We start from the raw sequence: 26,558 nt of genomic DNA, 5'->3' as shown, positions 1-26,558 counted from the left end.
GGGGTAGCACTTAGGTTAGGTCGCTAACCCCATAATCTCGCTTCGAGGTACACCCCCAGGTTATTGTGTGTTGTCTGTTGAAACGTTTCGTCCAAGATTCTTCTGTTTGCGCAAATCCATTGAGATTGCACGTAAAATGCACCTGGTATTCCCAGGCAGTCTCCCATCCAAGTACTAACCAGGCCTCTATCATGAAAATATCAACTTAGTTGAGCCAAATTCAAGACAGCTAAATCCTTTCAACAAATCTTAAACATGGCAATCAAAGATAACAGGTATCACCATGCTAGTTATAATCTCTGCCAACCCTGGAACTAATCCAAAACTATCTGCGTGTTCATATAAAAGGGTTGTTTATAACAATGAGTCACAGAGAGAGCAAGCGTTTATCATAGGCCAATACGTATAGCAGCATTTTGTTTTGTAAGTTTGTGAATTCATTTACATTTACATTTACATTTTAGTCATTTGGCAGACGCTTTTAATCCAAAGCGACTTACAAGTGCATAGGTTCTACCACAAGTCAAAGCATCACATCCAGAACTAGAAAAATACACCTGGACTGCTGTTCTAAACATATAGTCGTCATCATAAGTGCAATTTTTTTTTTTTTTTTTTTTTTTTTTTTGGGGGGGGGGGGGGGGGGTTAGACAGGGATAGGGGTATCAGAAGGGGGGGGCGGGGTAAATCAGGAGGGGGGACTAAGGTAGAGTTTGAAGAGGTGTGTTTTGAGTCTGCGTCGAAATAGGGGGAGGGATTCTGCTGTCCTGACAGTGGTAGGCAAGTCATTCCACCACTGAGGAACCAGAACGGAAAACAGGCGTGAACGTGCAGCTCGACCGCCAGGTGCCCGTAGAGAGGGAATCGTAAGGCGACCAGAGCTGGCAGACCGGAGTGGTCTAGCTGGGGAGTAGGGAGTGATCAGGGATTGTATGTAATGTGGGGCAGTCCCCTTAGCAGCCTGAAATGCCAACACTAGGGCCTTGAATCGGATGCGTGCGGCAATAGGAAGCCAGTGGAGGCCAATGAGAAGCGGGGTGACATGAGCCGACCTGGGCTGACTGGAGATCAAGCGGGCTGCAGCATTCTGGACCAGCTGGAGGGGCTTGATGGCGCACGCTGGGAGACCGGCTAGGAGGGAATTGCAGTAATCCAGGCGGGAAATGACGAGCGCCTGGACTAGGAGCTGGGTGGCTTTCTCCGTCAGGAGATGACGGATGCGGCGTATATTAAACAGAAAGAACCTGCAGGTTCTGGCAGTGGAGGATACTTGTGGAGCCAGGGAGAGGCAGTTATCAAGAGTCACCCCAAGATTCTTTGCCGTACGGGAGGAGGAAACTAAAAAGTCCTCCACAGTCAGTGAGAGGTCGATTGACGGAGAGGACTTAGCAGGGATGTAGAGAAGCTCAGTTTTGGCAAGGTTGAGCTTCAGGTGATGGGAAGTCAGCAGTTTTAGCAAGAAGGGGAAGAAGAGAGACAGGCCGGTAGTTGTTCAGGGCAGAGGGATCGAGAGTAGGTTTTTTGAGGAGGGGAGTGACTCTGGCCCTCTTCAGGGAAGAGGGCATGGTGCCGGAAGAGAGGGAGGTGTTGATTAGAGAGGAGAGAAAAGGGAGAATGTCCTCAGATATAGATTGTAGGAGGGGAGAGGGGATGGGGTCAAGAGGACAGGTGGTTGGGCGGTGGGAAGTAAGGAGTTTCAGCGTGTCGGCGTCAGAGAGGGGAGAAAAGGAGGTTAGGGAGTTGGGGAGGGTAGGAGGGTCAGCAGGGGTGGAGGGTTGGGAGAAGGAATTGCGAATAGCATCGACCTTCTTTTCAAAGAAGGAGACAAAGTCATCAGGTGTGAGTGATGAGGGGGGTGGGGGGGGAGGGGGGGCCAGAAGAGAGGAGAAAGTTGAAAACAGTTTGCGGGGATTAGAGGCGGCCGCGTTAATTTTCGAGTGAAAGAAGGAAGATTTAGCTAGAGAGACAGAGGAATGGAAAGATGATAAGAGGGCATGGAAGGAAGCCATATCACTGGGGAGACAGGACCTTTTCCATTTTCTCTCCGCCGCCCGCAGTTCGGTTCGGACAGCTCGTAGAGCATCAGAAAGCCAGGGACTGGGGGGGGAGGCCCGAGCTAGTTTGGTGGTGAGGGGACACAGAGAGTCAAAGGAAGATGAGAGGGAGGACATGAGAGTTGTATTCAAATCATTTAACTTTGTTAGATCCTTTAGCCTACATGTTTTTGTGTTTTTGAGTGAGATTTCCTCACTAAAGGCACCAATGGCAGCATTTTATAAGACTGATGTGTTTTATTATTCAAGATAAGCAAGTAAGGTTGCTTATTAATGAACCTTCGAAACTGATCCTTAGAAGAAAATACTCGCTGTCCATGAAGTCTGTTTTACAATCTGTGCACCAACGTCAAAGGGTATGGAATACTTATCCAGTCATATATATATATATATTTAGATAAATAAAAAGAGGATGAGTATTTAAGAGAATTTATTTGGAGAAAATGAATTAAATCTTTTAACCAAGAGGTTGTGCCAGGGGGGTTGGGACTCTTCCAATGTATCAATATACGACACCTGGCAAATGCAACAAGGTCAGCTTGACATCTGGTAAACATACCTGCCACAGGAGACACGCCAAAAATAGCTATTAAGGGGCACGGTGTCAAGAACTGGGTGTCAAAAAAGGGTGTCAAAAAAATGTGGCCAAAAATAAACCAGTTTTGGAGAAGAGAAAAATGTGTGTGTATGGTCTGCAGGGGAGAGAGAGCACCTAACACAGGAATCATCCGCATCAGGAAACAATCTCCCCAGCCTAGCTCTAGTATAATGGATCCTGTGAACCACTTTAAATTGGATGAGACTCATACGAGCGCATGTGCAAGTGGAGTTGACTCTGAGCAGTACGTCCTTCCACCAATCCTCGTCCAAATCGCACCCTAACTCCTTTTTCTTTTTTTAAGCCAATATTCTTTCCAATATTCAGTTAGTAACCTGAAAATACTCCAGAAGTCTTTAATAGTTTTACTATTCTGTGAACGCAGATTTCTGGATCTTGAACATATAATAATAAATAGGTCATTAGCATACAATGACAAGGTATCTGTGTTCAATACCTCCTCTGTGTATGCCCGAGAACAATGTGGAGCATTTCAGAGCTATTGACAGGGGTTCTATAGCCAGAGCAAAATGTAGGGGAGAGAGAGGACACCCTTGTGAGTGCCACAAGTAAGAGGAAAGGGGGGAGAAGTTAGTTTTAACACTAGCTAGTGGTGAAGAATAAATTCTGTAAATAAATATTGCCACTCCACACGGTCAAACACCTTCTCAGCATCTAATGAGATGACCATTTCAGGAGTTTTAGTGGCAGAAGGGGACAGCAGCACATCCAGGAGTCTACGAATTCTAGACGACAACTGGCGACCCAGGATAAAGCCTGTTTGGTCCACTGAGATGATATTGGGGAGACAGGTCTCAAGTCGCCCTGCCAGCACCGTTGCAAATAGTTTGACATCATTATTGAGTAAACTGATAGGCCTGCAGCTACTGTATAGTTTAGGATCCTTATCTTTCTTTAGTATAAGAGAATCTGTAAGGCGGAAATGATTAAAATCTGGCATTGTTACTCAGTGCACTGGTCAGCTTGCTGATATGGTGGCAATATGTGGCTGTAAAGTAATATAACCCCAGGAGCCTACACCGTTAGCCCCCATCTTCTCAGCACCCATACGGGCAGGAGCCTGTGGGGGAAAAAACTCATGCATTTGTAACAGGAAGAGTTCTCACCTGCACCGGTGGATTGAGTCTCTCTTCCCTGCCCCGCATATTCCATAAATAGGGCGCAGGGTCGCACAGGAGATATCCGCTTTTTTTCCGGGACGACTTTGTCGCAGCCTCTCGCCCCTCTTTTCAATCTTCCGTACTGGTTGCCATCGGGTTACAGGTATGCACAGTTATCCGTCTTGTAATGCTTTTGGTTCTCTGAGTCGGCAAATGTAGAATGTCCATATTCTAGCCGCCGTGGCGTGCTGCATTTCCGGGATCTTATTGCTGGGTTGCCTCGTTACTTCCGTGTTCGTCAACTTCCGTGTTCGTCAACTTGTTGCTTGTGTGCTCGACAATCTTACATTCAGGTAGGCTGTTTACCTTTTCCTCCTTTCTACCATACACGGGTTAATTGGCAAGGTAACTCAACTTAAAATTACGTTGTTGTTTATATTATTCGTACGCAGTGGTCCTCTGTCTGGGTTCCTGGAGTCTCTCTAGCTGTCGCACGGTAGGTGTTTCGTCCATCCAGTCAATAACTTCAATTACCGTGTAATATTGTTGTACTGATTATGCACTCTTCTCAGGGTCTGTGTGGCGGTTGTGGCTGTTGCTGTTCTGTTCCTATCGTCCGCTGTGCGGCCCGCTCTCCTCGCTGGCTAGAGGTTGCATCTCCCCTTTCCTGCCTGTTAGCCGTAACTCGGATAGCTAGCCATCACTATGTTCTTTTGTTTATTAGTGCTTGGCTGTATGTAATTGTTGGTGGCCTTTTTGCTTGCTGGCTTCCCTCTGCTCTAGTGTTGTTTTATTTCTCTGACTTGCATGGGTGTGCTGTGTTATTTTCTTTAGTTTGGTTAAGTTCACTTTTGTTTGGTTTGCTGTGTAAAACATTTTGGTTTGCTCTGTAAAACCTTTTGTCTGCTCGATAGAGAAATCCTATCACCCAGGAGGTCAGGGCATTTGTCCAAGTAAACTAAGTTAGCCTGGCTAGCAATAGGCTACATACTGTATGAGGTACAATTTGTAGGCCCACATTGTTACTGCTTATGGCCTGTATATTTTATCTGGAAGAGAAAATAAATAATTATATTTTTGTATCTACTGAACCTCACGTCTTCATCCATTCATCAGACTATTTATTCTGGTTGGTTACGGGGAGCTTACTGGGTAACCGGGAATTCAAACGACTTAAATTCGGCCCTGTCACAATTGGCGCTGCGAGCAGGGTGTCTGAACTGGAACAGAGACGTGAGCTGTGTTATGCATATATAATACATTTCATCATTGGATTTATTTATTTATTTTTCGCTTATTTTTCATATTTTTCTATCTTTTTGGGGAAAGTAGCAGTGGTCTGCAAAACAGTGGGTGTGCATGAGTGTATTTTGTTTTGGTTGTCCTGGTTGCAGGTGTCTTTTCTGGGAACAGAACAGCAACAGCTACTATTGGGTCGAAGGCTACACAGTCTACCTCTGGCCGGAACCTAGGCCTCTAAAGATTATTATTTGGTAAGTGTATTTTCCTTTGTACATTATGGAGGAGGAATTGCAACAGCTCAGAGAATTGATTGTACAACTAAAGGCCGATAATGAAAAGCTGCGTCAAGAACGTTCACCCGCAGGGCCGTCTCCTGTAAATCCGCCTAGTGGCAACCTACAACCACCCACTGACCCGGTCAATCCCCCGGTCACCGAGAGGCTTGTGTTTGTGCCAAGAGACCGCAAGTGTTCTCCCTTTAGTGGGAAGTCTGGCATCAGTGTAGATGAGTGGGTGGAGGAAGCACAGGCATGTATGCGTGCCCGGCACCTGACCACCATTGACCAGGCCTTTTTCCTATTTGATCATCTAGTGGGGGAGGAAAGAGATGAGATTAAATTTTGTACTAGTGTAGAACATAAGGACCCAGACAGAATCATTGTTATTTTGAGAGAGTTATACGGGTGTTCAAAGTCATATGTCGTCCTGCAAGAGGCATTTTTCTCTAGGAAACAGCAGGAGGGAGAGACCCTACAGGAATTCTCTCTGGCGCTAATGAGCTTAATGGACAAGGTTAAGCAGTCGGCCCCTGACGTTGTTCCAAATGCAAAGGTTTTATTGCGGGACCAATTCACAGAGCATGTCCTAGAGGGGGCTTTGCGCCGAGAACTGAAGCAGTTTGTACGGAGGCAGCCACTCTCAACTTTGCTGGAGGTGCGGGCAGAGGCAATCCGATGGGAACGGGAGGGCTTGCCAGGGGGCGCCAGAGGTCGGAGCTACTCCCTTCCATCCACCCAGGGTATTCAGTTTGGGGTGCAAGGGGGATCATGCTTGCCTGTGGCCAGTCAAGCACAAGGTCCTCAATTTGGTGAGCTGAAAGAGATCTTAAAACGACAGCAAGAGCAGTTAAACCAATTAACTCAGAGCATTTCTTTGATGCAAGGAACTCCGCAGTCTCGTCATCCTTACCGCAGCCAGACTTTGATTTGCCGCAGGTGCCAACGCCCTGGGCATTTTGCACGGGAATGCGATGGAGAGCGTGTCCCATTTCGACCTCAGCCCGTTGCTCCTACTGCCCGAGCATCCAGCGACAGCCAACAGTCTTCTGCCGTGGCGGAAAACTAGCTCCCACCAAACTGCAGAGTCACAGTTTGGGAGGGAAATCTTTTGGCTCAGAAGAGTCTGGTAGTAGGTCCGGGGCGATTTCCAGCTTGATGTCCTCATGTCCTCACTTGAATGTATGTATTGGGGGCGTCCGTGTCCCTTGTTTGATAGACACCGGGTCAATGAGCAATTTCAGCCACTCGGGCGCAACAGCATTCAGCCATGCCACTGGCTTCAGTTACGGGCGGCCAATGGGCTGGCTATCCCCTATGTTGGTTATACAGAGTCTGACGTGGAGCTTTGTGGTAAGCTTATGCCAAACTGTGGGATCTTAGTCGTTAAGGATCCCCCTAGTGGGTTGAGTTTGAAGGTCCCTGGGGTGCTGGGAATGAATGTCCTCAGTAAGTGCTACCGGGAATTTTTTGAACAACACGGCCAGTCCTTGTTTGAAGTGCCATCACTCACTCAAGCCCCTACATCCCTCCTGCAGGCTTTCCAACGCTGCCATCAAGTGGAGACCCAGCGCTCTCCTAACATGGGCTGGGTGAAGGTAAGAGGCAGGAGAGCCTGGCGTGTCCCTGGGGGTCCAATGATATTGGTTCCATCGACCTGTTCTGCTCAGTATGCCAGTGGCATTGTTCTGTTTGAGCCCTCAGAGTCGGGCCTGCCTCCGGGGCTTCTGGCCCCGCCGTCCTTGGTTAAGGTTGTCCATGGCACAGCCTCCATCCCAGTAGTTAATGTAGGCAACACGGATGTTTTGCTGTATCCACGCACTTCACTGGGTACCTTGCAGTGTGTCCATGTAGTCAGTTTGCCTGCTGGAGTGAAAGAAGTCCTGCCGGTTACCGCTACAGTTGCATCCCATGCAGCCCAAGTAGTCAAACCTACCATCCAACAGCAGATTGATGTAATCGAGTTACCTTTGTTGGCTAAGGCAAAGCAGGAACAGGTGTAGGATCTGCTTGGGCGATATCATACAGTGTTCTCAGCCCATGAGGGAGACCTGGGCTGCACTAGCCTGTTGTCTCATGACATTCCTTTGTTGGATGAGGTGGCGGTCAGGCAGAGGTATCGTTGGATACCACCGTCCGACTATGAGATGGTAAAGTCTCATATTAATCAATTACTTGAATCCCAAGTCATCAGGGAAAGCTGCAGCCCATATGCGTCACCGATCATCTTAGTTGGCAAGAAAGATGGCTCTTTACGGCTATGTGTTGATTATCGTCAACATAATTCGAAGACACGGAAGGATGCGTTTCCCCTACCTCACATCGAGGAGTCACTGGATGCCTTGACTGGGGCCACCTGGTTTTCCACAATGGACTTGACCAGTGGATATAACCAGGTACCAGTCACGGAGAGGGACAAGGCTAAGACCGCCTTTTGCACCCCATTTGGTTTGTTTGAGTGGAACCGAATGCCATTTGGGCTCTGTAATGCTCCCTCGACATTCCAGCGATTGATGCAACAGCTTTTTGGGGATCAGCAGTGCCAGTCTTTATTGCTGTATCTGGACGATATTGTCATATTTTCCACCACGGTGCAACAACATGTAGAGCGATTGGACCTGGTGTTGAGTCGGCTGCAGAAGGAGGGCCTTAAAGCCAAACTGAGCAAGTGTACCTTCTTTCAAAGAAGGGTAAATTACCTTGGCCACATTGTGTCTGATCATGGTGTTGCCACAAACCCGAGTAAGATTGAGGCGGTGGCTCAGTGGCGTCATCCTAACACTGTCTCAGAGCTGCGATCATTCCTTGGATTTGCCAGTTATTATCGGCGGTTTGTGGAGGGATTTGCCAAATTGGCAGCCCCTTTACACAAACTAGTGGCTGAACACACAGGCCCTAAGGGAAGACCTATAAGGACAGGACAGGCTGATCGCAACTTTGCCAGGTCCTGGACCGATGTTTGTCAGGCAAGCTTTGAGGCCTTGAAAGGTAAGCTAGTTGCTGCTCCTCTACTCCTATGCAGATTTCTCCCTGCCTTGGCAAGTGCGGCCTGGTTCAGAGGAGTGTCGCCAGCTTCCTAAAGAGGCCTTGACACTGCTTGGTCAATGGAACCGGTTGACTGAGCAGGATGGAGTGCTCTACCGGTGGGTGTTTCGCCGGGATGGGGGTGAGGAGGCACTCCAAGTAGTTCTCCCTAGTACTTTGGGAGCATGGACATCAGGGTATTGAGCGTACCACTGAATTACTGCGATTGCGTTGCTATTGGCCTGGTATGTTCGCAGATGCTGCTCGATGGTGCCAGCAGTGTGAGAGGTGCCAGCTGGCCAAGGATACACCAGCAACACAGAGTTTAATGGGCCATTTGTTGGCTGCTCGCCCAAATGAGATTTTGGCTGTTGATTTTACAGTATTGGAGCCTTCGGTGTCAGGTCATGAGAACATCTTGGTAATGACTGACGTGTTCACTAAATACACCTTGGCTGTACCAACTAGGGACCAGCGGGCTGCTACGGTTGCAAGGGTTATTGTAGGGGAATGGTTCTGCAAGTATGGGGTGCCTAATCGGGCACTAATTGGGGTGCCATTCAGACCAGGGAAGGAGCTTTGAATCATTACTCATCCAACAACTCTTTACGGAGTGCAAAAGTCTTGCACTACTCCGTATCATCCAGCCGGTAACGGCCAGTGCGAGCGCTTCGATCGCACCCTCCATAATCTGCTGCGAACTCTGCCTGTGACTGCAAAATGGGATTGGGCAACATGCCTCCCTCAGGTCTTGTTTTGCTATAACAGTACCCCTCACCAGGTAACCGGGGAATCCCCACACTTCCTTATGTTCGGCTAGGAACCAAGACTCCCTATCGATTTTCTGCTTGGCCGTGTAACAGAACCAACTGTTGGGAGTGTACACGATTGGGTCCTGGAACACCAAACTCGGCTGCGAGTAGCTTTTGAAGCGGTACGCGAACGCCTACAGGTAGCAGCTGACCGTCATAAGGCCCGGCATGACATGAACGTGCGTGACGCACCACTGGGGGAGGGTCAACGGGTCTATCTCCGGGATCTAACGGTGCGGGGCAGGCATAAGATCCATGACCTGTGGAGTCCAGTGGTATATCAGGTAGTGAGAGCACCCCCAGATGGAGGCTCGGTTTATGCTATAGAAAGATCCGGGCACTGCTAAAGGCTTGTGTGGAGATGGCACCTCCAGCTGCCAGCCCTCCCAGTCATTCACAGACTTTCGCTGTCCCTCCTTCAAGCAGTGGTGAATCTGAGGACGAGGACTTGCTGGCCCTAGTCCCTGAACCGCCACAGGGTTTGAGCATGCCAGCAGTAGACGTTGTCCCAATCACTTCAGTTGAAGGTGTGCCTCCCACCCCCACGGCCCCCTGTACAGCCGAGGGCCCCAGAACCTCACCATTACGCAGCCCGCAGTCATCTGCCGCAGATAGTCCAGTGAGTCTGCGAAGGACTGAGTGGGAGCTGGTCAACATTCAAACCTTCACCGACTCCCACGTGCCATTGTCGGGAGAGTGGAGGAAACCTTGCCCTCTCAGACCTTGTAGATGGTTTCAAGGTTTCGGTAAATGCTCTTTGGCTGCCTGTAATTTCCATTATCAGCGATCGGTCGTCAGAACGACGACACAAAATGAGGGGGAAAATTGTAACAGGAAGAGTTCTCAGGTTGAATCTCTCTTCCCTGCCCCGCTTATTCCATAAATAGGGCGCAGGGTTGCACGGGAGACATCCGCCTTTTTCCAGGACGACTTTTTCGCGGCCTCTCGCCCCTCTTTTCAATCTTCCGTACCGGTTACCATCGGGTTACAGGTATGCACATTTATCCGTCTTGTAATGCTTTTGGTTCTCTGAGTCGTAAAATTTAGAATGTCCCGTTTATATTCTAGCCGCCGTGGCGTGCTGCATTTCCGGGATCTTTTTGCTGGGTTGCCTCATTACTTTCGTGTTCGTCAACTTGTTGCTTGTGTGCTCGACAATCTTGCATTCAGGTAGGCTGTTTACCTTTTCCTCCTTTCTACCGTACACGGGTTAATTGGCAAGGTAACTCGACTAAAAATTACGTTGTTGTTTATAGTATTCGTAGGCAGTGGTCCTCTGTCTGGGTTCCTGGCGTCTCTCTAGCTGTTGCACGGTAGGTGTTTCTTTTGTTCTTTTGTTAACCAATAAATAGTCTGATGAATGGATGAGGTTCAGTAGATACAAAAATATAATTATTTATTTTCTCTTCCAGATAAAATATACAGGCCATAAGCAGTAACAATGTGGGCCTACAAATTGTACCTCATACAGTATGTAGCCTATTGCTAGCCAGGCTAACTTAGTTTACTAGGACAAATGCCCTGACCTCCTGGGTGATAGGATTTCTCTATTGAGCAGACAAAAGGTTTTACACAGCAAACCAAAATGTTTTACACAGCAAACCAAACAAAAGTAAACTTAACCAAACTAAAGAAAATAACACAGCACACCCATGCAAGTCAGAGAAATAAAACACCACTAGAGCAGAGGGAAGCCAGCAAGCATAAAGGCCACCTACAATTACATACAGTCAAGCACTAATAAACAAATGAAAATAGCGATGGCTGGTAGCCACTTCCAGCTATCCGAGTTACGGCTAACAGGCAGGAAAGAGGAGATGCAACCTCTAGCCAGCGAGGAGAGCGGGCCGCACAGAGGACGATAGGAACAGAACAGCAACAGCCACAACCGCCACACAGACCCTGCGAAGAGTGCATAATCAGTACAACAATATTACACGGTAATTTAAGTTATTGACTGGATGGACGAAACACCTACCGTGCGACAGCTAGAGAGACGCCAGGAACCCAGACAGAGGACCACTGCCTAAGAAAACTATAAACAACAACGTAATTTTAAGTCGAGTTACCTTGCCAATTAACCCGTGTACAGTGCGGCCTGGTTACAGGGAGCTTACTGGGTAACCGGGAATTCAAACTACTTAAATTCGGCCCTGTCACACATTGTTCCCAAAACAGCTGTCTTCCTGAACCCCCTGTAAATCCCCCTCCTCCATTTCTATCATCCTTTATGGCACGAGAAGGTTTGAGAAAGCACAGCCTGCTGGGCCCAGACATTATGCTCTTGGCCCCCCCCTTCATTACTCCCTCCCTCTCACATCTCCCTCATCCCTCAGTTTCCCTGAAATTATGCATAAAGCATTGGATGTTTCATGGCAAAGTCAGTTTACATAATATTCATGTCTGGTATTATTCTGATTGTTTCAGTGCGACTGGTGCAATGGTCTAATTTCTGCAACAGCATACCTTGGACATCATATCCGTCCAGGAACCAATGGGAACCTGTGTGGAGCTCTGCCATGTGAAAGCCATGTGCCTCAACCCCCCTGATCAAATCTCGCTGCCTGGGGAGGCCTGGCTCCAAATTCCAAATGGTTATGAACGCCAGATGGTTCATTGCGGACCCATTTGAATGGTCAACATCAAAGGCCTGATTTAAGGAGACCAAACCAAGCAATCTGGGAGGATGCAATCAGACTCGCGTGCACACCGTGCACATAACTTCTATATACGTGTCTGTAGCCAGACCCCCATATGTAGCTTTTGTTACCAGGTATGACTTTCAAGACTCCGTGATTTGGTTTCTTTTGTTTTACTTTTATGTATTTTATTTGTAATTGAATGTGATTATGTAAGTAACCTGCCTGGTCAAATAAATTGTAATACTTGATTTGTGTGGTTTCCCTTACTGACACTCAATGTTACACAGGGAATGCTTGGTTACCCCCTGGAGTTGGTCTAGGGAGGATGTTAATTTACGCTTAATGTATCAAGGCGTATTGCACCCGTAGACCTCTGTCAGTAAGGTACTCGCCTCCGGGTGGTAGTTCACTCATGTTGAGAACAGTCATAGCTAATGTTGGTCTTCTTGGGTCCCTGAGCTGCAATCAGGCATACCCAAAAGTAGCTATTCCTGCAAACTCTGAAATGACTGCAGATATCTAGCCAGCTTGTGAGACATTTGCATAACGGCCAATGTGACATGCAGTGGAACCAGCAGAGGACTGTTCAGAAGAGTACATCTCAGTACAGGATTGCTATAGCTATCAAGTCAAGCTAGATAACTCATTTAAATTATTATTCTAAAGGGAGTCAGATAACGAAGATGAATGCATTGGCCCTAATGTGGAGATTCTTGGTCAGCCTGGACTAGTAGAGAGCGAAAGGCAGTGGTACTACTGTCTTTGTATCGTGGTTTATTTATAGGCTGATCTAGACTCTCCGCATAGCGGCCACTAATATTTAACACTACTAATATCATAGCTGCCAACTTTTCAAAAAAGTGGCTCAGACATCAGAGAATTTCAATTAATTTGATGTTGTACCCTTGTTGTACCCAGCATTCTGGTGGTTTGTGGGGAGGCTCAAAGCCGTTGATAGGTGCGGCCTACTGGCATGGATGGACTATGAACTTTAGGGCCCAGATGTATAAAGGGCCCCCCGCTAATTGTTGCATATGTGGTGGGGGGGTTTAAATTTGATTGATGTGATTTCCTGTATTCTGGTGCATTTTGGGGATGGCCAATACCTAAATTCAATCAGATTCATAGCCTACATCCTGATTTGTTGATATTGAGGCAGTGACTTCATGCAAAGGCTTGGACTTCAGGGCCCCCTGAACCCTTGGGCCCCTGGGCCTGGGCCCGGTAGGCCTGTGCAGTAATTCATCCTTGCCTACTGGAGATGGACAATATGGTTACATTCTGTGAAGCAAAGACATAGCTGAAGGTCCACCCCCAGGACATTTTGGATTAAGTAGATGTCATTTCCTGCATTCTAGTGGATTTTTGGGTGGTCTGCTAAAATACCTGAACTTATTCTGATTCATGTTCTGCATCCTGACTTGTAGGGCCATCTAGACTTGAGCTGAACATTCAACCAGAAAACTATTGTTGTGCCTAAATGACTGCCTATGTACCACAATATAGCCTTTTTCATTGACCAGTGTTTAAGATTTGACCTAGGTAGGTTGATTGATATTTTGATTAGAATGGTATTAAATGAAATCTTAATTGAAACCTAACCTATGTTGTGAATAATTGTATTCTTAAGTGCCACGACACAAGATTAGTTAGGGAGGGACATAACTCTTCATTCAATTAAGAGCAACAAATAAATAAAAACATAAAGTGCTTAAAGTGCTTAAATAATTGAACTTTCTTAAGCAATAAAACAGATGAAAAATTTAAAAACAACCAAAAACTGAGGCATAAACAAATTATCAAAGTCTATGGGCACTCTCTGTGGTAACTGTTGTACTGGCCTGTGGCCTTCTTGGAGGCCTTGATGATCTCTACGGGGGGCTCCTATTTGAAGCAGGGCTCCAGGTTTGCCATCTTCACAGTCATGATTGCTGATCCAGTGTGAGGCTGTTCCTGGTCTTTGTTTTATTCAGCCCCACAATGGAAAACACTCTCTCCGAATCTACATTTGAGTGAGGCAACACCAGGACCAGCTTTGCTACCGTTGCGAGCCTCTGAAATTATTTGGCTCCTGTCACCTATGGAAAATGCACCAAGAATGCACAATGGAAAAACATACCTTCATTTTTGATTGATTAATGCTGTAAGAATACTGTAGGTTGATCCATTAACAAGTTCAGATTAAAAAAACATGCACATTTGCAACATGCATGAAACAATTGCATGCAACAATTTTAAAGCAGCAGATACTGGCATTATATAGCCAGGCCACACCTGCCAAAAGGAAAGACAAAAAAAATAATGTTTACCCTATGTTGCCGGGCTGCCATTTCAGCCCAGAAGCCTTCCATTTCAATTTCACCCTGGGAAAGCATTGGCATTGTTTGATAATTGAGGAATTCCTCTCCCAGAAGGCTCCTCTGGCCCATGGTAAGGGAGGAGATGGGGAAACCTATTTATGAAAGTAAAGTTACAAGTTGTTAGTTTTAGGTATATTGTCATCAACCAGCAGCAGTACTTAAGCATCTTTGAGGAGAAGCCACATAAGAATAGCTCATGTGCAGTTTAGGAGTGAACATCATCATAAAACGCAGGGTATTTTAGCTAAGATGATAGACAATAATTAGATAATCTCCGATGTCACATTCAGCCCTCTGCCGTACATCTACGAATTTTGCATGTTTGATCAGTGGCTCTTCCAGCGGCAGCTTCTTAAGTGCATAGTCCACAGCACTTGTCAGGAAACACAACACAGCTTCATGGAATGAATCCACCTGCCGAGGTGTGATGTCACCCTGTCGAGTAATCTGTTAAGTTTAGCCCTGGTTGTGAACCCAATGTTCAACTTTCTTCCTGTCACAGATACAGCATATCAGGTTAGCATGCTGCTGCGGCAATATCAGCTAGACACATAGGGCAAGAAATCCAACCAGAAGCTCACTGTTAATGGAAGGACTACCACAAACCTTACAAGGTTTCTACTCATGAAGTGGCAAAATGTTAGGTACAAGGCTAAATATCACATGTTATGTATCACATGTCACAGTGTTTGATCATGATATTAGTCAAACACTAACCTGGTAAATGGTTTTCCCTCTCTTTAAATGCAATTTCACAAGGCTCCTCATGGCCCTGCAGAGCTGCTGGAACCATAAACTTGGAACATAGCTTGTGTATGAATTTCACCATCTATAACAGACATTGACAAAAATAGTAGGTGAAACCTGTTAGGATCCCTGCAGATATCAGCAAGAAACACAGAATGGAAAAAAACAGCAAAATCCAATCCCACCTCATCATGTAACAAAAATATTGACGACTGCTCTCTCTGAAGAAGCAAGTTGAAACAAGTGAAAGTTGGTACGGTGGCTTGGAAGAACAGCAGGTACACTTCTGTCATGGGGTCAGTGAATGTCTGCAGAAGCCTCTTGAACCTAGCCTGATTTTCATCTTGAATCAATCAATAAATAACACTAAATAAGAGGTTGTCAATAATACAAGTATGTGACAAACAATTCACGTAGTTGCTGCATAATGAAATTGAAGATTGATGACCATACTTCATGGAGCTCACAAAACTCTGTTTCAGACATTTAATTCCATATCACATTTTCTACAGCTCAGCATTTCAATATTACACTATTACACTTAATAGTATCAAACATGCATACCTGTCAGGTATCCTTTCCGATTTGTGCTACCCTTGAACCAGTAACCAATGTCCACTACCATGTCCTCCAAATCAAAACCGGATACCTGCAATGCATTCATCAAATCATAACACATTCAGTCAATGCACGTAATTGGGACACAAATGAAAAGTTACATGTAAAGATGAATCAGGCTCACTTTAAAAAATCCCACTCCTGCAGCTTTGGCGGTGTTGTGTGCCACATGACATGGACAGCTATGAATATAAGTGTTGGGATGCTTCTGGAGGACCCTAGAGGCTATGGAGTTACGTGATCCTACATTCACAGTTGCATTGTCTACTGAGAGTCCAATGCAGTTCTCCCAAGGGATGCCATGCTCCTCTAAGGTGGTATTCATTTTGGAGAAGATTTCACTTGCTGTCCCACATCTCCCCCCACTTGTTGTACACATGCTTAAAAGCTGGTGGACAACTTTGCTGCCCATGACGATCCGGACAGTAAGCAGGTTCATCATACAGTTAGAATCATACAGATGCTCATGTTAACAGATGTTTAAAAATACACAAAGCAAATGTTTTGCAGAGGAGAAAAATCTCAAATAGTTTGGGAAATACCTGTGTCATTTGACCCATCTGTAATAAGGGTATACGGGGCTTTTTTCATCTCCTTCACCAAGCTCCAGTGTGAAATAAGGCGCAAGTGCTTCATTGGTAATGCAGGATGACTTAGTCCTGGCACACCTGTATCCCTGTGCTGTCTTCGAATCTCCGAAACATTCTTTTAGGAGAGGCCCCAGGTGGTCCGCAAAGGCTAGGGGGACGTTGTGAGCTACCAACCCAGCTGTCATTTTGACCTCAGCCCTTCTTGTCTGTAAGAAATTAAAAATTATGAATCCTCCCAAAAGCCCATAGTTTATTTCAAATAGACACATGCAATAATAGGGCATAGGTAAAAAACACATTCAGCAACTAAGATCTCAAATTAAGAAAACTGGACTGTACTACACTGAAATCTACACTACACCACAAATTAGTCAAAACTATCAACCATGACTTTACCGTGATCAACTATAACACAAAACTCTTGAACCTTGACAGGACCATTACACATATCATACCTTAACCTCTTGTGCAGACATCTCCCCAACAGAGGGAACGGGCGTTGCATATTGGGATATTGTGGTTGTGGACTGGAGAGCTCGTTGCTTTTCTTGGTGGCCTTTGCTTTTTATGTGGCGCACTACATCTGCCACACCCTGGTGGCAACATGAGTTTTCAATACGGCAGACTGAACACCAGTAGTGCGTGTTGAGGCTCCCTCTGGTAATAAATGGCCATGAAGAGGTCCACTTATTTTTGAAAGTGGATCTATATGATGCTGCTCCACCCAGATCTTATCTTCTGGCCCTGCTGTTGGATTGGGGGGGTCTCTTCTGTCTGTCCCTCTGTCTCTTCTTCCATCTGCCCTATTGGTCGTTCTATCTGTCCTGTCTGTTGCTCGTCTGCATGTGCGTCTATCGGTCCTGTCTGTTGCTCCTCTGCATGTGCGTCTATCTGTTGCTCCTCTACGTGTTCGTCTAGCTGTCCTGTCTGTTGCTCCTCTATGTGTTTGTCCCTCTGTCCTGTCTGTTGCTCTCTCTGTCCTGTCTCCTGCTCTCTCTGTCCTGTGTGTTTTGCCTCTGGGTGAGCCGGCTCTGGCTGCAGCACTGAGTTTACATTCTTCACCACACTAAATCATGTTCACAAACAAACACAAATGAACAATATCTTTCAAGATTTAAAGTTTAACGACTCTTAGAAGAGTCATATATTTGTGATATGAAGCGAGAGGCATTTTGTTGCCTAAGCTGCGAGGCTAAGAGACGACTATCCCTGTCTAGTTGCCAAAACAGGTTTCGGAGGGGAGGCCTGTAGTCTATCTGTCTAAAATAGCATCCAAAAAATGCTGCTGTCTCTCTCTTCTGGTCTTGGCCAAATGTGCATTGAAAGAAGATTATGGGTCCCCGAATAAATGCTTTAAATGTTTCCCATGAGAGCGATGGGGATACGTGATCGGATCTGTTGGTTTCTAAAAAGAAATCAATGTTAGTGAATATGTAATTGCAAAACTCTGCATTGGCCAGAAATCCTGAGTTCAATTTCCACCCTCCCTGATGCCTCTGTGAACCTGAGGGAAGGTCTTGTATATAAGGAGTGTGATCAGAAATTTAAATGGCAGTATATTCCACAGATCTAACTTGAGGTAGAAGGGCCCTGTCAATAAAGAAAAAATCAATGCGTGAGTAAACTTGTTGTACAGTGGAGAAGTAAGAAAAGTGTTGATACATTTTTGGACATTGTTGTTGGTGTGGTGATTATTGTATTTATAAAACTTGGACTATCCCAATTTGGTGCATACACATTAGCTAATTACATTACATTAATGGCATTTGGCAGACGCTCTTATCCAGAGCGACGTACAACAAAGTGCATACCCATAACCAGGGATAAGTGCGTTGAAAGACCCTAGAGGGAAGTACAATTGCAACTGCTACCTGCACAACAAAGATAAGGACCAGGGCCTACTTTAATTATTATTATTATTATTATTATTATTTTTTTTTAAACAAACAAACAAACAAACAAAGCAAAAGTATGACCAAACCCCTTAACTAGCCAAACACTGCTTACCTAGCCAAACTAAAAATACAGATACACAAAAAAGTAAATCACAGAAAGACAACAATTAAGGTTCACAGGGAGGTAGGGAGGGATGGGGAGAGGTGCTGCTTGAAGAGGTGCGTCTTCAGTTTGCGCTTGAAGGTGGGAAGAGATTCTACAGTTCTGACCTCAACGGGGAGTTTGTTCCACCACCGTGGAGCCAGAACAGACAGTAGTCGTGAGGTGGAATATAACCGGTGTTTGATAAAGTGTACCAGACACCTAGACATAGCGGCCACCACAGTCAGAAAATATGGAAATTGGGGAAAACCTATTTCGTTTGTGTATTAAAAATAGCAGTGCCTCTGGAATTGGAGTTGAATACTTGTCCGACCCATGGTTTATGGAGCTTGCCGTGGTCATCTGAGTGTAGATTTTTATTTATTTTTTTATTTAGCGAATGCAAATTTCTCAAGCCAAGCAGTAGCCTCTTGATCTAAATTGTGGAGGGGGATTAGACCTTCTTTCAGTCTTTGGAGAGGGCAGGCTTCAATAATATCCTCCATACTTTGCTCCTCTCTGCAGGCACACAGTGGGCTCGGGCTGCTTCCCCATCTGTGAAGGCTGGCCAAGCAGGGACCCTGACCAGTCCTGAATCTGTTTAAGGTGGCCCACTGTCTCCTAGGGAGGTTGGTGCCAGGGACTGGTTGGGTCGGGTCTGACACTAGATGTTTGTTTGGGATGTCTTTGGATTCCCATTCTGTTGCCCAGCAGACATGGCATCAAAGTCAGTGGGTGGAGGGTCTAGACGGTCCAAATTGGACGTCTAGATCGGAGACGTGCGGGTGGTGGGTTGTAGATGTCGGCATGGATTGGTAGGTGGGGGGAATCTTTGACCTTTTGGAGCATCCTATAGGTGAGTTCAGTTCGTCTGATATTGGGGGTGTGTCTACTGTAGAAAAGCTATATCTGTGGAGAGATGTTTTAAATGCGGAACTACCTTGCCGCGCTTGATCTGACCCCTCAAACCACACACATTCCAGGTAACTATTTTAATGGAGTGACCAGTTATCCCACCTGAAATGGTATTTGTCATTTGTAATATACTAGGTGGATATCACTATATGTAGATTCACCAAGATAATAATAATAACCCCCTAACATGTCAAAGAACCTTAGAGACGAAGAAAAAGAAAAACTGAAGAAGAAAAGATGGCCCCTCCAAAGGACATGTACCCAGTACCCACAGATCCAACACCCACCATATATAATCCTACAATTCCCAACTACAACACCTGGGAGTGGGGAAAATGAGTAATAATATAAAAACAAAATAAAATTAATACACATATCTGAGGCTCGCCCACACGAAGGTGGCGAGAAGCCAGAGCCTGTGTACATACAATCGAGTTGTCATTTCGTGTTATCTACTCCTAACATAATATTTATACCAAACTAACAGATAGAAGGGGAGAACGAGAGGAGACAGTCTGTGAAACATGCATTGCAACCATGAGCCTCTAAATGGCATCATTTGACAAATAATGGTGTAGAGGTATCACGTTTCAATTTCAAGTGATTTCATTGCCAGCTAAGCAAAAAATAATAAATAACGTTAGCTAGGTCCGCTGTTTCTGTAACAATGGAACATAAACTAGATAATGTTTTTACAGCAGACCAGGGATAATTGTATAGCTAGTTGGCTAACCAAAATAATATCACCTGGAAGAGATATGCTGGTGTTTACTTCGCCAGCCATTAGTCATTTTGAGCGGGAAGTGCTGCTGGTAAAACGCCTCTGCAGCCAGGAGAGTTGAAGATATGGTCCCTGTTGTTGTGTGTGACTCGGAGACAGGCTGGGTTTAGCATACTGAATCTCACACCCTTCTTGTAGAGAAGCCCCTTAACCGGGTTGAACGCAGCTTGCCCCTTTGCCACGGCTGTGCTGAAATCCTCGTAAATCCATTTTCTTCTCATTTCATTCACCTTATTAATTTCAGAATTACGTCCTTTTATAACTTGTGCAAATTTCAACACAGTAAACCCAATACCCATCATGATTATTCGATTATTTTCGGATCAAAATAATGAAAAAAACAACCTCTCCTGTCAGCCTGTCCGGAAGCCACTCCAGCTGTATGCTTCGGCCCATTGGCGTGCTTAAAGTTGAACTGTCTGATGTCAGGTTTTCTTAACGGACCGCTCTGTATTTGGCTGCATTCATCCTTCCCTCAATTCTGACCAGTATCCCTGTCCCTGCCACTGAGAAGCACCCCCATAGCTGTCACCACCATGGGGATGGTATTAGCAAGGTGCCAGAGCAGTGCCTGGTGTTCGCCCGACATAGTGCTTGGAGTTCAGCCCAAAGAGTTAAATTTGATCTCATCAGACCAGAAAATCTTTTTCTTCATGCTGTCAATGCTGTTTGGCAAACTCCCAGCAGGCTGTAATACGTATTTTACTCAAGAGTGGCTTCTGTCTTGCCACTCTACCATAAAAGCCTGATTGATAGAGTGCTGCTGACATGGTCATCCTTTCGGCAGGTTCTCCCATCTCTGCAGAGGACTTTTGAAGCTCTGTTAGAGTGACCATTCTTTGTCACATCCCTGACCTAGGCCTGCCTTGCCCAGTTACTCAGTTTGGCTGGACGGCCAACTCTCCCTCCCAATTATTGAGGCCACTATGGGAACACTCAAAGCTTTAGAAATTGTTTTACACCCTTACCCTGATCTATGCCTCACCACAGTTGTATTGGTGAACAGAGTTCCTTAGCCTTCATGGCTTTGGTTTTTGTCCTGATATGCAGTGTCAAATGTGGAACCTCAAATACACAAGTGTGTGCCTTTCTGAACTATGTCCAATCAATTAATTAACTCCAATCAAGTTCTAGACACATCTGAAAGATAATGCAAACAGGATGCACCTGACCTGACAATTTGGACTGCCAAAATAAAGGCTCTGAATGCTTATGCACATGAAATATTTAAGTTTTAGATTTTTAATAAATGTTAAAACATGTTTTCACTTTGTCATTTTGGGTAGTGTAGATTTATGGACAAAATGGCTATTGTATCAATTAAAAACACATTAAAGTGAGCAAAAAGTGAACAGGTCTGAATACTTTCTGAAGCCACTGTATGTACAGGTATATAAATACATATATGTATAGAAAATGGAAACACTGCTTAAAAATGTGCCCTTTCTTCTCTTGTTTCTCTGAGCCATTAAAATGTATTTAAAAATCCTTAAATTTATTTGAAACGGTCACTTTCTTGACCACAAGTGGTCATGACATGATGTGACCATCAGTAATTTGAAATAAAGTATACAAGCCAACACAGGATTTAATTGTATGAATATCATAATTTTACTGGACAAAGAAATGCATGTTCAAGCAAACTGAAATTTCCAACAGTAAGATACATCGGACTTCACAATTGTGTAGGTATGAAATAATACATCTGGGAACATGTAATGATTATTTCTGATTTAACACAAATGTTAATAATTTATTAAAGGTACAATAGGTAATTTCAGACTTCTAACGATCAAGAGAGGAATTGCAGCAACAAACATGCTCAAACCACAACAATGTTTATCCCACTCCTTCTCTATGAACACACTGACGTTAAAACGCCATTGGCTGTGGCAATTACAATCAATTTTCAACTAATGAGCTTGAATTATTATGCAGCTATACAATGTTTTGGTAGGTTAACTATAAATAGAGGCAGAGAGTGAGTCAACATGTCAGTGAGCCTTTTTCGATGATAAGAAGGGATTTACAATGATCTTACAACAATGTTTTAACACAAAGATCTTACCCATTGTACCTTTAATTTCAATTTGACGTAATTTACATTTATAATGCAAAAGATAAATTGTTGCAAAATATTCCATAAGTCACGCATGTCAAGCGGCGCATGTCAAAGTCTTGGATATATTAAGCGGTAAGCGAACAGTTCAACATGTTGGATGTGGGAGAAATGGGCAGGCGTAAAGACCTGAGCGACTTTGACATATTGTTATGACCAGACAACTGGGTCGGAGCCTCTCCGGAACAGCAAAGCTTGTAGTTTGCTCCCGGTCAGCAGTGGTGAGTACCTACCAACAGTGGTTCGAGGAGGGACAAACCACGAACCAGTGGCAGGGTGTTCACCAGGGACAAAATCAAAGTGGATTCCTCTGGAGACTCATTGATTTCTCAGCAAAGCATGCAGGGAATATTCCAACTTTTCCTTTGCACTGTCCTTCAAGCCACTGTTCATTTACTGAAAGAAATGAGATGAGAAAGCAATGTATTACTATGTTAAATTTAATGACAAGTGTTGTATACCCAACAGAGAAGGTATACATAAAGGAGAAAGGAGGCTTTGCTCATAAGTTGAAAAACGTATGCCCATTTATTTAGTCACTAGTTTAAAACATGGAGGACAATTCAATAGGCACTTCTCTGGACTCCCGTTATCCGATGTGCATGCCCTCACACAGTTTTAACTGATATTTATTTGACCAATGCACATAAAGGTCATGGAGGAGACCAATGACATTGTAAGTAGATCATTTAAATGTTCCGCTTTAACCCTTCATATACCACATTACAGAATTGGCCTGAGTTTCAACTTCACCTGATTAGCTTCCGTATGTTTCCCCCACATCACTTCTATGACATGGTCTAGCTAGCTAATGTAATGTTAACGTTAGCTGTCAGCACCACCCTAACGTATGTAGGTAACGTAGCTAGCCAACTTCATTAACATGAATAACCAGTGCAAACAAGCTAGCTAGTGTTATTGGAAACCCCATTACTGTGACCTTACCACCAAAACTAGTTAGCTAACTAGTTTTACAACAGGCAAGGTTGGATTCAACGTTTCATGTTTGTATAGTTGTCATCTCAGTGTTTCTCTATATACAGTAGTTGCTGATGAGGGTGTTTATGAGCAAATGTTTAACAACATTTATGAGGGACATGTGCAATACAATCAGAAGTTCTGGTTCTCAAACTGTAAGTTACAGTTGCATTGTTTGTGGTTTATGCTTCCCACAGTAATATAATGTGTAATATAAAGTGTTATTATACATTCCAGTGTTCTTGTGCACTGTTTTGGAAAGCTGACAGGAACAAACACAACAGAGCCTGCCATCTTTTTGTAGTGGCCTAGAAAGAAAATGTTTGCCGGGCGGCCGGTAGCCCAGTAGTTAAGGTAAATGACTGGGACACACAATAAGGCCACAATAAGATCCGCACAGCCGTTGGGCCCTTGAGCAAGGCCCTTAACCCTGCATTGCTCCAGGGGAGGATTATCTCCTGCTTAGTCTAATCAACTGTACGTCGCTCTGGATAAGAGCGTCTGCCAAATGCCAAAAATGTAATGTAATGCTGAACAGGTGACTTTATGAAATCTTGTCTTTGATGCACAACACTATTTATATTTTTTTAAGTTTTAAGTTTTAAGTTTTTACTTTAGCTAACCAACTATATTGTGAGCAAGCAAGTTATTTGGCTGACTAAGATATGTTAGTCCACCAGAAATGATGCAACTGTAAATTACAGTTTGAGAGAAATAAACGTTTAGCTAAACACAGATGACTGAACACGTAAAGAGATAAAAGGAATGTGTAGCTGCCCAAATTGCACTCCAGACAAGCGATCACTGAAACTCTGTATACTATTGCTTATCTAGTTAGAAAACAATACCAGTTCGCTATCAGTTACAAGAAAATTAGCTATTACTTGTCGGCTTCCCGAATTTACAAATATTCACCTGAAGCAAAACGCTTGTGCAATCGCTACTATGTTCATATTGCCTATATTTTATATTTGTAAATTAGGTTTGGATATTTGTAAATTTGTCAAGCTAACTATAGCTAATTTGCTTGTTGCTACCGATAACAAACTGGTATTGTTTTATAAGTAGATATGTAGTCTTTGATTGGATAATAAGCAACAGTATTCAGAGTTTCAGTGATCGCTTGTTTGGAGTTCAATTTCGGCAGCTACAATAACAATCAGAACAAGCCCCCATGCCATTGGCTGTGGCAGTTAAAACCAATTTTCAACCAATGAACATGTGGCCCGACAAATGTACACTTTGAAACCCAAATTAAAGGACTATGAATACAGCCAGAGGGCGAGTCAACGAGTCAACATTGGTTTTGTAACAATGTTTTAACGCCAAAAGCTTACCTATTATACCTTTAATTAGATAACTGTTTCGACACAGCTCTGGTTCAGTCGATTTTGAAGTAACGTTACTTTGTTCCATGGCTGAGTGGCAACCTGGAAGGGGTATATATATACACTATATTGCCAAAAGTATTCGTTTGTCTGCCTTCACACGCATATGAACGTGAGTGACATCCCATTCTTAAACCATAGGATTTTATATGATGTCGGCCCACCCTTTGCAGGTATAACAGCTTCAACTCTTTTTTTACCATTCTTCCAGAAGTGCATTTGTGAGGTCAGACACTAATGTTGGAAGAGAAGGCCTGGCTCGCAGTCTCCACTCTAATTCATCCCAAAGGTGTTCCATCGGGTTGAGGTCAGGACTCTGTGCAGGCCAGTCAAGTTCTTCCACACCAAACTCGCTCATCCATGTCTTTATGGCCCTTGCTTTGTGCACTGGTGCGCAGTCATGTCGGAACAGGAAGGGGCGAGGGGTGATTCGTCACTCCAGAGTCCAGTGGCGGCGTGCTTTACACCACTGCATCTGACGCTTTGCATTGCGCTTGGCTTGGTTGCAGCTGCTCAGCCATGGAAACCCATTCCATGAAGCTCTCTACGCACTGTTCTTGAGCTAATCTGAAGATCACATGAAGTTTGGAGGTCTGTAGCTATTGACTCTGCAGAAAGTTGGCGACCTCTGCGCACTATGCGCCTCAGCATCTGCTGACCCCTACTATAACAATCGCTTCCACTTTGTTATAGTACTACTAACAGTTTATTGTGGAATATTTCGTAGTGAGGCAATTTCACGACTGGACTTATTGCACAGGTGGCATCCTATCACGGTACCACGCTGGGCACTGAGCTCCTGAGAGCGACCCATTCTTTTACAAATGTTTGTAGAATTAGTCTGCATGTCTAGGTGCTTGATTTTATACACCTGTGGCCATAGAAGTGATTGGAACACCTGAATTCAATTATTTGGATAGCTGAGTGAATACTTTTGGCAATATAGTGTATATGAGTGTTACTAAAAACAATTGCAGCTGACCATGAGAACATCCATTATTCTTATTTGAAAATTGTTTAATGAAATAAAATAATTAAGTTTGAGCTTAGCCTGCAGCTTATTCCAGGACCATGGACCACCATAGGACAAGCATGCTCTTCTTTCCTCTGTATCCTCTTTTTTCATTAACTGCAAACCCTTCTACTCCCCCCGTGAGTTTGTTTCATTCATACTGGTCGGTGTTTACATTCCACCGCAGGCTAACGTGCAGGAGGCGCAGCGCATGCTCGCCGATCAGATACTGTGTGTGGAGCGGACAAACCCAGACTCTATATTTATTGTCCTCGGTGACTTTATCAAAGGAAACCTCAGCCACAAACTCCCCAAATACAGACAGTTTATTAAATGCCCGACCAGAGAGAAGAACATTCTGGATATCTGTTACACCACAGCAAGCAGTGCTTATCATGCCGTCCCCCGTGCTGCACTGGGACACGTCATGGTCCACCTGATTCCAGCATACAGGCAGAAATTAAAGCTCTCTAAACCTATTTTGAGGACATCAAAGAAGTGGACCAGTGAAGCTGTGGAGGATCTTCAGGCATGTTTGGACTGCACCGACTGGGACGTTTTCAGGACTGCTACCAACAATCTGGATGAGTACACAGAGGCGGTAACTTCCTACATCAGCTTCTGTGAGGACAGCTGTGTACCATCACGCACCAGGGTGGGTTACTACAACGACAAACCCTGGTTCACAGCCAAACTCAGACAGTTAAGGTAAGAGAAGGAAGAGTCATTTAGGAGTGCAGACAGAGTCATGTTTAAAGAGGCCAAGTACAAGTTTAGCAAGGAGGTGCGAGAAGCTAAACAATTGTACTCAGAGAAGCTACAACACCAGTTCTCAGCCAATGACTCTGCTTCTGTCTGGAAAGGGTTCAGACAGATCACTAACTACAAAACAAAAACCCCCACTCCATGAACAATTCACGCCTGGCCAACGACCTGAACGAGTTCTACTGTCGCTTTGAAGGTCAATGGGACAGTCCTGACACCATCCCCCATGACACCAGCCACCAGCTCCAGCTCCAGCTCCAGCCCCCCTCCTCTCCCACCTTTTCCATCACAGCAGCTCCGGCTCCTGGGCCACTCCACAGCTACTCACCTCAGAGACACCTCTCTCCCAACTGGAAAGAGATGTCAACAGGATCTTCAAGAGGCAGAACCCCCGCAAAGCAGTCGGGCCAGACTCCACTCTCCATCCACCCTGAAGCACTGTGCTGATCAGCTGTCTCCGGTGTTCACAGACATTTTTAA

The 26,558-nt window shown here is 44.8% G+C and overlaps 1 protein-coding gene and 1 pseudogene across 1 annotated transcript in view; one reads left to right on the top strand and one right to left on the bottom strand.

Moving 5' to 3' along the window:
• The first annotated feature begins 6,651 nt into the window (after positions 1–6,651).
• Positions 6,652–9,473, top strand: LOC133126610 (uncharacterized protein K02A2.6-like; annotated as a pseudogene).
• Positions 9,474–21,403: 11,930 nt separating this feature from the next.
• ncf2 (neutrophil cytosolic factor 2) overlaps positions 21,404–26,558 on the bottom strand; it is a 52,250-nt gene continuing 47,095 nt past the window's right edge. The window contains exon 15 of the mRNA XM_061238017.1: positions 21,404–22,331. Coding sequence (XP_061094001.1) covers positions 22,231–22,331 — 101 coding nt within the window. The 3' untranslated portion in view covers positions 21,404–22,230. The remainder of the gene's footprint in view (positions 22,332–26,558) is intronic.

This window comes from Conger conger, chromosome 4, assembly GCF_963514075.1.
Source record: "Conger conger chromosome 4, fConCon1.1, whole genome shotgun sequence".
NCBI lineage: Eukaryota > Metazoa > Chordata > Actinopteri > Anguilliformes > Congridae > Conger > Conger conger.
Note: the sequence above shows the minus strand (reverse complement) of the source record. Positions and strands in the feature narration are given on the sequence as shown.